Here is a 12171-nt window from a genome sequence, read left to right as displayed (position 1 = left end):
GCCACTTTATTAATGTTTACATATCTTACATTACTCACATCATATGTATATACTGTATTTTATACCATCTATAGCACCTTGACTATACCACTCAGCCACCGCTCACCCATATATTTATATGTACACATTGTCATTCACCCCTTTAGATTTGTGTGTATTAGGTAGTTGTTAGATATTACTGCACTGTCGGAACTAGAAGCACAAGCATTTCGCTACACTCGCATGATTTGCTAACCATGTGTATGTGATCAATACAATTTGATTTGTCTGATAAAGTATTCAGTACTAGATAAACATGACACAATGTTGTGGAAAATATAGAAAGGAAATCAAGGTGATCATAAAACCATCATGTATCTTGAGTCATGACTGTCACAACATTATATGGAATAAGGTGAATCGTTTTGAAAAAAATAAACAGTTCCTACACACACTACATTCCAAATACCCTTAGTATATTCTGAGCAGTGCCTAGGCTAGAGATAAGCTATTTTCAGATATGCAGTAGAACTAAATGCCTTTGAGAACGTTTCAGTATACCATTGTGAATGTCTCTTTAGTAAATTCAGTTGAAACAATAAGCTGTCCGTTTTAAGATTCCGTACAGAAGTACTGCAATTTTTTGAAAATTATGTTATGTCCATTGAAGAAATGTGCAGTCCAATCCATAGATGCATTCCTGGTCTTCATCCTAATTTATGGAAAGGTACACTACCGGAACTTCATACCATCTGGATTCATACGCCGATTTTATGATCAGGATTTGTTCTTTCCTTTTATGAAATACAATACATTATAGTTGTATGAAGTTGTTTTAAGATAGTTTCTAATATACATATATATATATAACGGACTTCACTTTGATAATTTGATAAAGACTATGATATGGTCTCTATTTTATTCCTACATGCGGAAGGATAGAGTTGCCACATAATTGTAATTCGGTCTATTACAGTGCGACGCCATCTTAAACCCAATGATTCAACAGCAGTAGCCAAGTTGTTCCTTGACTGCTGAGGGGGTAGTCGAAGGAATCGCTGGTGATTGTAATTTTAACGTATTTTTTATTATTTTTTCTTCCCACGAGGCGTTGGTTTTATCCACCTAAACGCGAGGAGACCGATTTGTGGCTTTTGACAAGGGTAGGCATCTTCGTTCATTTTTTATATTTTTTTTATTTGGATTTGACATCGAATGTATTGCGTTGTATTTGGTTGGTAGCTAGCTAAGTTAGCTAGTTTGTAGGCAAATGTTTTCCGCAGTCCAAAGGCGGTGGCAAGCAATCTGAATATCAGCGCATCGTGATCACGACAACTGGAGTCGTACAGAATTGATTGGAATTCACAAATACAGTTTTATCAGAAACGAATTGAATTCCTCTTTAGCCAGCTAGCCATGGTGGTAGCAGGCTGCGCCATGGCCCGGACACTCCCCACTAGCTAGCGTTTGCTAGCTGCCGTAAACGAGGTGATTTGCTAGTTAGCTAGGTCAACATTCCGTCGCTCTGACTCATGTTAGTGGTCGTGAGAAACAACTGTCTAGTTAGCAACTATTGATACAGCTGCCTGGAACGTTTTTCCCTGTTGCTTTTCAATTGTTCAATTGGCTTGAACTGGGAGACATTTTAAGGAACGTTAGCAAGCTTAAGACTGAGGGAGAGAACATTTTTCAATCAAGCAGCTAACGTTGGCTGGCTAGCTAGATAATAGTTAAAGGTTCCATTTTTGCTAGTGTCACTAGCTACGTCGAAATGGATGGCAGTAGCGCAAACACTATCCCACGTCCAACAGTAACTCTAAATTCATCAACTGATTTTATTGTAAATAAAGTAACGTAATTTAAATGTAAGATGCCCATTGTAACTAAGTGGATTTGTTAGCTAACATTATCAAAGTCAACAAATATTGCTTAATTTCATCAAACGTGATATTGCTGTCAATAAATCAAGTTTTGTTTTAGGAACTGGGTAAAACTGTTTTACTCTTCGTCAATTTAAACAAAGACCGACAAATTCCTTAGCCGTTGTGATTTGAGAGGATGTTGAGGAGGAGCTTGACTGAAATTTGAGTCGTTGTTGCTCATCGGAAATTCGGGCAGACTGAAGTGGACTTGGTTGTATGTGGGGGTGGGGAGCTAGCTCGATGGTGGAAGATTTTTCTGCCCTTGCCACTAATTTCTAGTGAGACACAGCGGAACGTACGTTACTCCGGAAATACCCCAAAAAGAACCCAACGTTGTTTTTAATCGGGATCATCTCTCGCCTGCAAATAATATATTCACGGTGGAGGTGACTTGATGTTTGGAAGAAACGTGCATGATGTCTTTGCCTTGGACATTGTAACGTGTATCTTATTGTTTGTTACGCTACAACATATTGACAATACAATGACGTTGCCACGGATATTGCCGTGATTCATCTACCCACTAACATTTGCATACTTTCCTGGAGGGTTGGTGGCTTGCTAATTCACACTAAGTTATCGAAACTTCGGTCTTGAGCAAGGTATGGCACATACTTCTGTGAATTCATTGTTTCTGAGAATGAAATTGGGGTTTTAGAATTCGATGCCGTACTTTTCTTCAACTTTTACAGTAGACGGATGCTGTAAAAGTTGCTGAAAGCAAGGGCATGATTCATGATTGGTTACATGTCTAGCGCAGTTAATAAGAAACCAAGTCTAAAGTCAAATCCAGAAACGGTTAAATTCGTTGCAAGAGTTCCAGTCAATTTGCTTGGATTTTATTAGTCAATGACGAGTAGTAGCCTAATACAGTAAACAAGACTTGTTTGCTAAGACAGATGTTCTTGTTTGACATTGTCATGTATTTTCATTAATCATCTTTATTGATGGGTGGTTAGTTACAATCTTAACTGCAATTGAATGGCTAAAGGCTCTAAGAGAATTTGGCCATGGTAGTATGCACAGTAGGCCGAACTGTGGACCAGGAATTAGTATTTGTGACTGCTGACCATGCACATTGCTCTGAGGGGGAGAGATTGTGGTCTCAAATTCGGCTCACAATACAGCAGCTACCAAGCTTTCTCTGGTGGTTTCTCTGACAGCCATGTTCATATGTTGCTACGTTTAACCTCTATTTAACTTGGCGGTTGTCTTTTTAAACAGATATGGTTAGGGAACTCAAGATTATACAGCTTGGAAATGTTCATTTGTTTTGCTTATGATCTCCTCTGAATTTCTCAATTGCTTTCCATATGTTTACCATTATGTCGGTAGGCTTAGTTGTATCCTAGATAGATGAATTTGCAAATGTTGCCTATGTTCCTCGAACTGTCGCTCTTCTGGTGCTCTAGGAGTCCATGTCCCTTGAAACAGAGCCTATTAGGTCCCGGTGTCTTTAGCCCAGGGCAATATAGTAGTGTTTTCAGTCAGACTCCCTCCACCACACATGTCTGTTTTGACTACTAGCCATTTAGTGCATGCATTGCAAGCAGATGTGCTGAATAATCTCCATAGAAACTGTGAGTGACTTAAACATGGGTATGAGGACAAGTATCCCACCATAGCCCCTTTGAAAAGTACAGCCTCCTACTCTGTGATTCATACTGCTTTACAGTTTAAATTGAAGCAATCAGATTGAATTGCCAGGGATGGTTTTGGATATTGATTGGTTTGCTGCAGTTTATTAAACTGACTCATTGTCTGCTGCTGGGTTCTGATAATGACCCAAATTAGGGTAGTGAGCAACGCTAACTGTCTGTCTTGCCATCTGACTCCGTACTGCTCTGCGTGTGGGTTTTAACTTGCCCACCAGAGGGTCTGGTGATACTGGGTGATCCTGTTTTTTTTGGGGTAGAAATAACTATAATTTGAGTGGAATTCATTACACTTTCTTGTATAAACTAAAACACAGTTGTGATATCTCTGCCTTGTGTCCTGCTAATGCTGTAGCAAGGTGTTTTGTTGGGCTGGGAGGATACCAGTGTTGCAAAATAAAAATGTTCACGTCAAACACAGCACAAGTTTTGGTCCTTAAAAGTATGTAAAATATTGTGTGCTATAGCTTGGAAAATACATGTGACTTTGGATGGCATATTTGTTTCCAACATTATGTCTTTTTTCCTAAATATTAAATCCGCTTCATATTTAGTTTCCTTGCCACGATACTTGTATGGTGATACTGGTATCCTCACGGCCCTAGTGTTTTGCATTGGATCTGTCTGAGGGATCATGTTATATTCATTGGTTGAGGGGTTCATAGTTTTGTTTTTACATCACTGTCACTTGTGAAGCTAAAGGATTTTGATAGCTCCATATTTCCTCACAGTGCTTTATAGTTCAGTTTGTCCTATTAAAAAAAAAAATAATAATAATAATGTATGTTTGAAGTAAATATTTCAGCTTTTATTTGGAGTTGTCTGAAATGTGGTGTATAAATAACGCTTGGTTTGCTCTTCTAAAACCCAGAATATAGGGTCTAAAAGAACTCTTTGGAATTCTTGTTTATTACTCCAAGGGACTGTACTTAACAGATTGGTAGCACATCCTCAAATGAAGACAGTCTGCCATTTTTTTTGTTGTCTTTGAAGTCCCACCCCCCATTCCTCACTGTTTTTATTTGGCCTCCATTAGTTTAGCTGGCAAGTTAGTGCTTCATACATTTAGCCATTAAGTTAGCAGTTCATTTGATGTCTAGGTAATGCAGCCCTGATTCTGTTTATTCCCTCTGCTGGAATTTAGCTGGTCCAATGAAAAGGTTGCTTTGTGCTATTTGTTTTGGCATGAGCTGAGGTGGAAACGACTATATGAATGAACTTTGCTGTTCTGTTACTTTCAGATCTGGAAGCTGTGCAGGCTGTGGTTTTTGAAAGTAACATGGCTTCCCAGTGTAAGTATTCAGCTTTTTAGAATAACTTAAACATTGCTACCACTGATTTTTAATTCAACGGTGTTCCTCTCTGGTTGAACTGCCTCCAAGTAACCTAACGCTGGTTGTTTTCTAATGTCTAGCTGATCTGATGGAGCTGGACATGGCCATGGAGCCTGACCGGAAGGCTGCAGTGAGCCACTGGCAGCAGCAGTCGTACTTGGACTCTGGTATCCACTCAGGGGCTACCACCACCGCCCCCTCCCTGAGTGGAAAGGGCAACCCAGAAGAGGAGGATGTGGATAACCAGGTGCTGTACGAGTGGGAGCAGGGCTTCTCTCAGTCCTTCACACAAGACCAAGTGTCAGGTAAAAATAATTACACTACAATACCATGGGGATGCTTGACTGGGATTTTGAACATGTCACATGGTATGAAGTCAATGGATAGTAGTTAATACTTCATTCTACTGACAAACCTCAGCTTTGGCTCCTCTTTAGAGGCATCTGGCCACCATCTTAGAGAAGTGGCTCTGACCTAACCTCTCTCTCCAGACATTGACGGGCAGTATGCCATGACCAGAGCCCAGAGGGTGCGTGCTGCTATGTTTCCAGAGACCCTGGATGAGGGCATGCAGCTCCCCTCCACCCAGTTTGATGGGGCCCACCCCACCAACGTGCAGCGGCTGGCTGAGCCCTCTCAGATGCTGAAGCATGCCGTGGTGAACCTCATCAACTACCAGGATGACGCCGAGCTGGCCACGCGCGCCATCCCTGAGCTGACCAAACTACTCAACGACGAGGACCAGGTGCGTATAGCTAACCCCAACTGGCCCGCTTTGGTCCCCAACTAAGAAATGCACCTGACTTAATGGTGTTAGGTTGTAGTGTTGTATAGAGTTCTGTCCTGACCTCTTCTCCTGTCTTAATTTCTCCAGGTGGTGGTGAACAAGGCTGCAGTGATGGTGCACCAACTGTCCAAGAAGGAGGCTAGCCGCCACGCCATCATGCGCTCCCCCCAGATGGTGTCGGCAATCGTGCGCACCATGCAGAACACCAACGATGTGGAGACAGCCCGCTGCACCGCTGGCACCCTGCACAACCTGTCCCACCACAGAGAGGGTCTGCTGGCCATCTTCAAGTCCGGGGGCATCCCTGCCCTTGTCAAAATGCTTGGGTATGTTGGTCAGCCCTTGGACTGTAACCTGACCGGTCTCTTGAGCGTTTCTACGGAAGTTGTTTTAAGATGGACTGCACAGAATCACTGATCTACAAGTCCCCCTGCATCTCACTAACTGTTCATTATGTGGTCAAGATTAGAGATTATGTGCAACGTCTTGCTCTAACTCAGTATTTCCCAAACTGACCACTTTTTTGTTGCTCTAGCGCTACACAGCTGAGGCAGATAACCAACTCATCAAGCTTTGATTATTTTATCAGCTGTCGTGTTAAGGCAAAAACCAAAATGTGCACCCTCTTGGGGTCCCCAGGACTGAGTTGGGGGGGAAATGCTGCTCTAACTGTTCCCCCCTCAAACAGCCCTGATTTTCTTTAGCTAGTTTCTCTGGCATGTAGTTTGGTGTCACTACAGTTACCTTCCTGTGTGTTCAGTTAGCCTTTGGTACCTTCCAACCTAAAACTGTCTCCTCAGGTCCCCAGTGGACTCGGTGCTGTTCTACGCCATCACCACCCTACACAACCTGCTGCTCCACCAGGAGGGTGCCAAGATGGCTGTGCGCCTGGCCGGGGGCCTGCAGAAAATGGTGGCCTTGCTCAACAAGACAAATGTCAAATTCCTCGCCATCACAACAGATTGCCTTCAGATTCTTGCCTATGGCAACCAAGAAAGCAAGGTAAGGAACTTAAATTAAAATCAGTTTCATTTACTGATCTCTTGGTTTTAGACATCTTTGTTCTGTCCCTTAATTCGGACATTGATTGTGATGGATCTTGGTGTATTTTAAACATCTTTGATGCTACCCCCTCCCAGCTCATCATCCTGGCCAGCGGTGGGCCCCAGGCCCTGGTCAACATCATGAGGACCTACACATATGAAAAGCTGTTGTGGACTACAAGTAGAGTTCTCAAAGTGCTCTCTGTCTGCTCCAGCAACAAGCCTGCCATTGTAGAGGCTGGTACGTACTACCTTCTATTTATGGACCTTTTTTATTGATTCTGGCTCCGTTAAAAAAAAACATAAAATGCATATCGCAAAGTGGGTTCTTATCTTGCCCACTTTAGTTCAGTTGGCTCTCCACTGATACTCACAGTGAGCTGGGCTAAAGGCTGTGTGTTTCTCCAGGTGGTATGCAGGCTCTTGGGCTTCACCTCACAGACCCCAGTCAGAGACTAGTCCAGAACTGCCTGTGGACCCTCAGGAACCTGTCAGACGCTGCCACCAAACAGGTGAGGAGCCGTCCCCCACTAGCACACCTCTGTTCCTCTTTCCTACACCTTTCCTTCCTGAATTCTTCCTACATAAGAGCTCTCTTTCTGTCTCCCTGCCTTTTTCCATGGAGAAGACGACCTTAGCTGAAGTAGATGTGATGCAGGTAAAAGTAGTCCTTCCTGCCTTTCTGTGTTGGAGCTGTGGCTAGTCAGAGCCCACTTCATCTACAGCCCAGCTCATCGTACCCTTAAAGTTCAGCTGACTTACTAAAGGCTCATTAAGTAAAGCGTTAAACCCACCTGAAGAAGAGGAATTAGTGTAAGCATCTCTCTGAGAAGAAGCGACCAGTGTAAGGCTGTTTGGTGGTTAGCTGTGTTGGTCTGGATGAGACATGCCGGTGTATTCCTTTCCTCTAACAGGAGGGTATGGAAGGTCTGCTGGGGACCCTGGTCCAGCTCCTGGGCTCTGATGACATCAACGTGGTGACGTGTGCTGCCGGCATCCTGTCCAACCTCACCTGCAACAACTACAAGAACAAGATGATGGTGTGTCAGGTTGGGGGGATTGAGGCGCTGGTCCGTACTGTGCTGCGTGCAGGAGACCGCGAGGACATCACTGAGCCGGCCATCTGCGCCCTGCGCCACCTCACCAGCCGCCACCAGGATGCTGAGATGGCCCAGAATGCTGTGCGGCTTCACTACGGCCTGCCTGTGGTGGTCAAGCTGCTGCATCCCCCCTCCCACTGGCCCCTCATCAAGGTAATGTTTGTTTTATGAAAATGGGATGTGGCCAATCAACATTTGTTTCCACATCGGTGTAAGTTAGTAGCAGAACCTTTTCATCTGTAGACTGAGTTCCCTGACTTGGAAATGAGTACTTGTTTATTTCAATTAAATGGTTTAAATGTGATCTCTTCCCTCCAGGCCACTGTGGGCCTAATCCGTAACCTGGCCCTGTGTCCAGCCAACCATGCCCCTCTGCGTGAGCAGGGGGCCATCCCCAGACTGGTGCAGCTGCTGGTCAGAGCCCACCAGGACACCCAGAGACGCACCTCCATGGGAGGCACCCAGCAGCAGTTTGTGGTAAGACACACACACAAGCGTAACATGCACCACACGGTGCATCTGTCTCCCAATAAGCACAGAGGTTTCCTCAATGCTCTCTGTAGTCTCTGAACTAACAGTTGTCCTGCACCACAGGAGGGAGTTCGTATGGAGGAGATCGTGGAGGGCTGTACTGGCGCTCTGCACATCCTGGCTAGAGACGTCCACAACAGAATCGTCATCAGAGGACTCAACACCATTCCACTCTTTGTCCAGGTAAGGCCTCTAAGCAACTTAAATTTACTGCTCCCCACAACTACAGAATTTGGATCTTTTTCTTTCCAATTTGAACTACAGACCTTTTTTAAAAATTCTTCCTCTCTTGTTGCTGCAGCTGTTGTATTCTCCCATTGAGAACATTCAGCGTGTGGCTGCAGGAGTTCTGTGTGAGTTGGCCCAGGACAAGGAGGCAGCGGAGGCCATCGAGGCTGAGGGCGCCACCGCCCCCCTCACAGAGCTGCTTCACTCCAGAAACGAGGGCGTGGGTGAGTTAACAGGCCTCAGTCCACAACCATCTCTGTTGGCGCCTCAGAACTCTTATGATTGTTTAGCCCACAAATAAATGAAAATGGCTGACATTCTAGAGCTATGCAGGTCTGTCAGTCTTGAATTCTAGAACATCTATGGTTTAGGCCTCTGTCCAGAAGGATCTGTCTAGCTAGCCGTTGGTGCATTACTTTCTATGGATGGTTAAGTGAGCCAACTCAACCCTGTTTGTTCTCTCCTCAGCCACCTATGCTGCTGCAGTTCTGTTCCGTATGTCTGAAGACAAGCCCCAGGACTATAAGAAGCGTCTGTCTGTGGAGCTCACCAGCTCCCTGTTCAGGACGGAGCCTATGACCTGGAACGAGGTGCGCTGCTGTTTAGTCACTTCTGTCTGCTGCATCTCAAATGGCACACGGCCTATGGGCCCTGGTCAAAAGTCGTGCACTATAAAGGGAATAGGGTGCCAATTGGGAAGCAGCCTGGGAGACGCTGGGGAGCCATGCCAAATTACGTGAAGTGTCATACTTTAAAAGAACTTTAAAGTATTAGATGTGCTTGGATCTGGAGCCAGGAGCCCTGTATTTACTAAGGAAGTGTCTTGTGTTCATGGCCCATGACAGAACTTCTGGGCAGAACACCTCAGGGCTGTTAGTGATTACTGTCGTGACCCTCGTTCCTGATGTTGTGTTCTCTGGTCCTTCTCTCTCTAGACAGGAGATCTGGGCCTGGACATCGGAGCTCAGGGAGATGCCCTGGGCTACCGGCAGGAAGGTAAGCACTGTCTCATGGTGCCTTGTCCTGGTGTGCAGCTCTCAAACTGCTGCTCACATAACAGCCCGGCTCCTCCAGCAGCAATCCCCTGACACTAACTCCCCCGGCCCTAGTGTGCTAGCTAGCTAAAGCTTGCAACTGGTCAGCAGCACAGCAGTCCACTTTAGCTTGCAGACCAAGTAGTTTGGATTTGTAGTGGCTTTGTCTGGATTGGTACTGTGATTGGCTGAGGATTATGATTGGTTGTTTTGATCCTACTACTGTGTGGTGCTTGTGTTAATAAGCTCTAACAAGTGTGTGTGTGTGCTCATCACTTCCATTGGCAGACCCTAGCTATCGCTCCTTCCACTCTGGGGGATATGGGCAGGACTCCATGGGTATGGACTCCATGATGGACCATGACATGGGTGCCCACCACCCCGGCCCTGAATACCCAGTCGACGGGCTGCCCGACCTGGGCCACGCCCAAGACCTGATCGATGGGCTGCCCCCAGGCGACAGCAATCAGTTGGCTTGGTTTGATACTGACCTGTAAATAGACTACTTTTTAGGTAAGGAGCTGTGTTAAGACCAGGCACCACGGCTGTGTTTGGCGGTGACAGGCTGGTGCATGCTTGGACTTCTACTACTGTGGCTGAAGTTTCTAACTCTGCTCTTCTAGCTTCTCTTCATGCTGTGTGGTCCCATAGTAATGCCGGTGCCTCTCCTCTCCAGGTGTATCGTCTGATCTGAATGAACCTGCATTGTGATTTGGCTGGAGAAGTTGCTGGGAGGTTTTTGAAAGTGGGCTAGTATCTCAGAAAGTGCCTGACACACTACTGAAAGCTGAGTTTCCTATGGGAACACGTGGAGTGGAAGTAAAACTTTGTTCTGGTCTTTTGTGGGAGTTAAAACTGCGTTAAAGGAATTCCTGGAGTGGGTTACTCAAAGAAAATGACGCTGAAGAGTGGATCTAAAGATGGAATTTAAAACCCTGGTCTGTATTTTTTTACATTTTATTTTGTATGATTCTTCAGTCTGTAATGGTACTGATATAGCTTGTTATTATACTCACCTGTCTTTTCTGCAGTAATTTGTATCCATTTTAAGTCTCTCTCGTAGTGTTAAGTTATAGTGGTAATGCTCCAATTAAAATGATATGGTGTAGAACACTAATAATCAGTTGAATTGTATTCTGATCAAGTGTAACATTGTGTAGCTTTTGTATAAAACCAAGAATTGGAAATGGTCCAAATATTTTCTTGCTTTAAGTGTGCACTGTTTGTAGTGTCACAACTGTTCCAAAGGGTCTGTGGGGAGGGCAGCGCTTTCTTTTTTTAAATGTCTTTTAGTTGATAGCTGTCCAAGGAGGTGAAAATAATCTCTTATTGTAGCCTGCTGTGCTTATTGGAGACATGGTCATGACATGGCTAAACAATAAAAATGGACTTTAATTTCAGCTCTGTCTTGGTGGTTTATGGAACTGACTAGTTTTCAGGTCGTTGGGGCAAATGTGTCCTTTGTTTGTACACGACATCCTTTAAAAAAAATCTAAAGAATTGTAAAGTGATATTAGAATGGAAAGCAAAAGCACAATGATGCCAGTTTTATTATAGAGCAAGGCACCATAATGGCGACACTGTTGCTGATCACTGTGAATTATGGTCCTTCTAGAAGCCAATCCCTTGTTGCTGATGAATCAACATTCTAGAATCCAATCCCTGTCAGGATCTCCGCTGCCAGTGAAACCACAGCAACATCAGCATGGGACCTGGGAAGAGATGAGGACAATGGACAGATGTGATGAAGATCTCTTCTCCCTAACAACCATTACATGGAGACAGTTAAACTCCATCAGCAGAGCACTCCATTGTGAAGAACTAGGCTTTGATAAATAGACATACTTTTTGTAGCCTATATTCAATTTCAAACACTGCTCTCATTAGTCTCCATGATAAAGCTGTCATTTCTCCCATCTTCAAAGGGCCACGTTTTAATTTGGCTACTTATAGTAGTTGACTAATTCAAAATCTTAGATTATGACTGACTTGCCCAATAGAGTCCGACAAGCTATGCACCTCCAGTCCTCTCGCACTACAGTGTTCTGTTAGTTGCAATCAGCAGTAGAAACGATGAAGCCGCCCCCACCGGTTCAGTAAAAAGCTTACGGATGAGGCAGGAGAAATGTAATAACTCAAGTTCAGAGCTATGGCTGCAAGGATTGACATCAAAACTATAACAATGAGGCTAGTGTTTATTTGGTGTTCTGATGGGGTAGGACAAAGCTCATGAGGCATAAGATGTATGTAGCAACAGCTGATTGCCCTTTTAAGGATCTCAAAATAAATTCCCCTTGGTTGCCATGGTGAGTGAGGTGGTGACGTAGTCCAGCAGTCACACATGGAGAGAGGTTTGGAATTTCACCGCCACTTTGCCCCAAAACCCAATATTGTCCAAAGCTCTGCTTCATAAGCCTGGCTAGGCAACTTCAAAGGGATTGTTTTTCCATTTCAGAGAGGGAGGCCTCTAGCAGCCCAACAATGGGCCACTATCCCCAGTTCGAGACGCAACAGGCTCAAGGAATCTTTCATCGCACAACCCTGCTATGGCCTCCCAC

At 44.6% G+C, this 12171-nt stretch overlaps 1 protein-coding gene across 1 annotated transcript; it reads left to right on the top strand.

Annotated features, from left to right (window-relative positions):
* The first annotated feature begins 974 nt into the window (after positions 1-974).
* Positions 975-11013, top strand: ctnnb1 (catenin (cadherin-associated protein), beta 1). Its single transcript, XM_038977471.1, has 16 exons — positions 975-1142; positions 4798-4848; positions 4971-5195; positions 5382-5635; positions 5765-6003; positions 6478-6679; positions 6817-6961; positions 7129-7232; positions 7635-7973; positions 8139-8297; positions 8415-8534; positions 8653-8803; positions 9048-9169; positions 9515-9575; positions 9902-10126; positions 10290-11013. The coding sequence occupies exons 2-15, from the start codon at positions 4836-4838 to the stop codon at positions 10108-10110; spliced, it is 2343 nt and encodes a 780-aa protein (XP_038833399.1). The 5' UTR covers positions 975-1142; positions 4798-4835; the 3' UTR covers positions 10111-10126; positions 10290-11013.
* Positions 11014-12171: the final 1158 nt, after the last annotated feature.

The sequence above is a fragment of the Salvelinus namaycush genome, chromosome 37 (genome assembly GCF_016432855.1).
Source record: "Salvelinus namaycush isolate Seneca chromosome 37, SaNama_1.0, whole genome shotgun sequence".
Taxonomy (NCBI): Eukaryota; Metazoa; Chordata; class Actinopteri; order Salmoniformes; family Salmonidae; genus Salvelinus; species Salvelinus namaycush.
This window is presented reverse-complemented; position numbering and strand designations above follow the sequence as displayed.

Bases quoted from the DNA above. Each gene is read 5' to 3' on its own strand.
- ctnnb1 (XM_038977471.1), top strand. The intron at 6,004-6,477 runs GTATGTTGGTCA...CTGTCTCCTCAG, and splicing joins GCCCTTGTCAAAATGCTTGG to GTCCCCAGTGGACTCGGTGC. The intron at 6,680-6,816 runs GTAAGGAACTTA...ACCCCCTCCCAG, and splicing joins ATGGCAACCAAGAAAGCAAG to CTCATCATCCTGGCCAGCGG.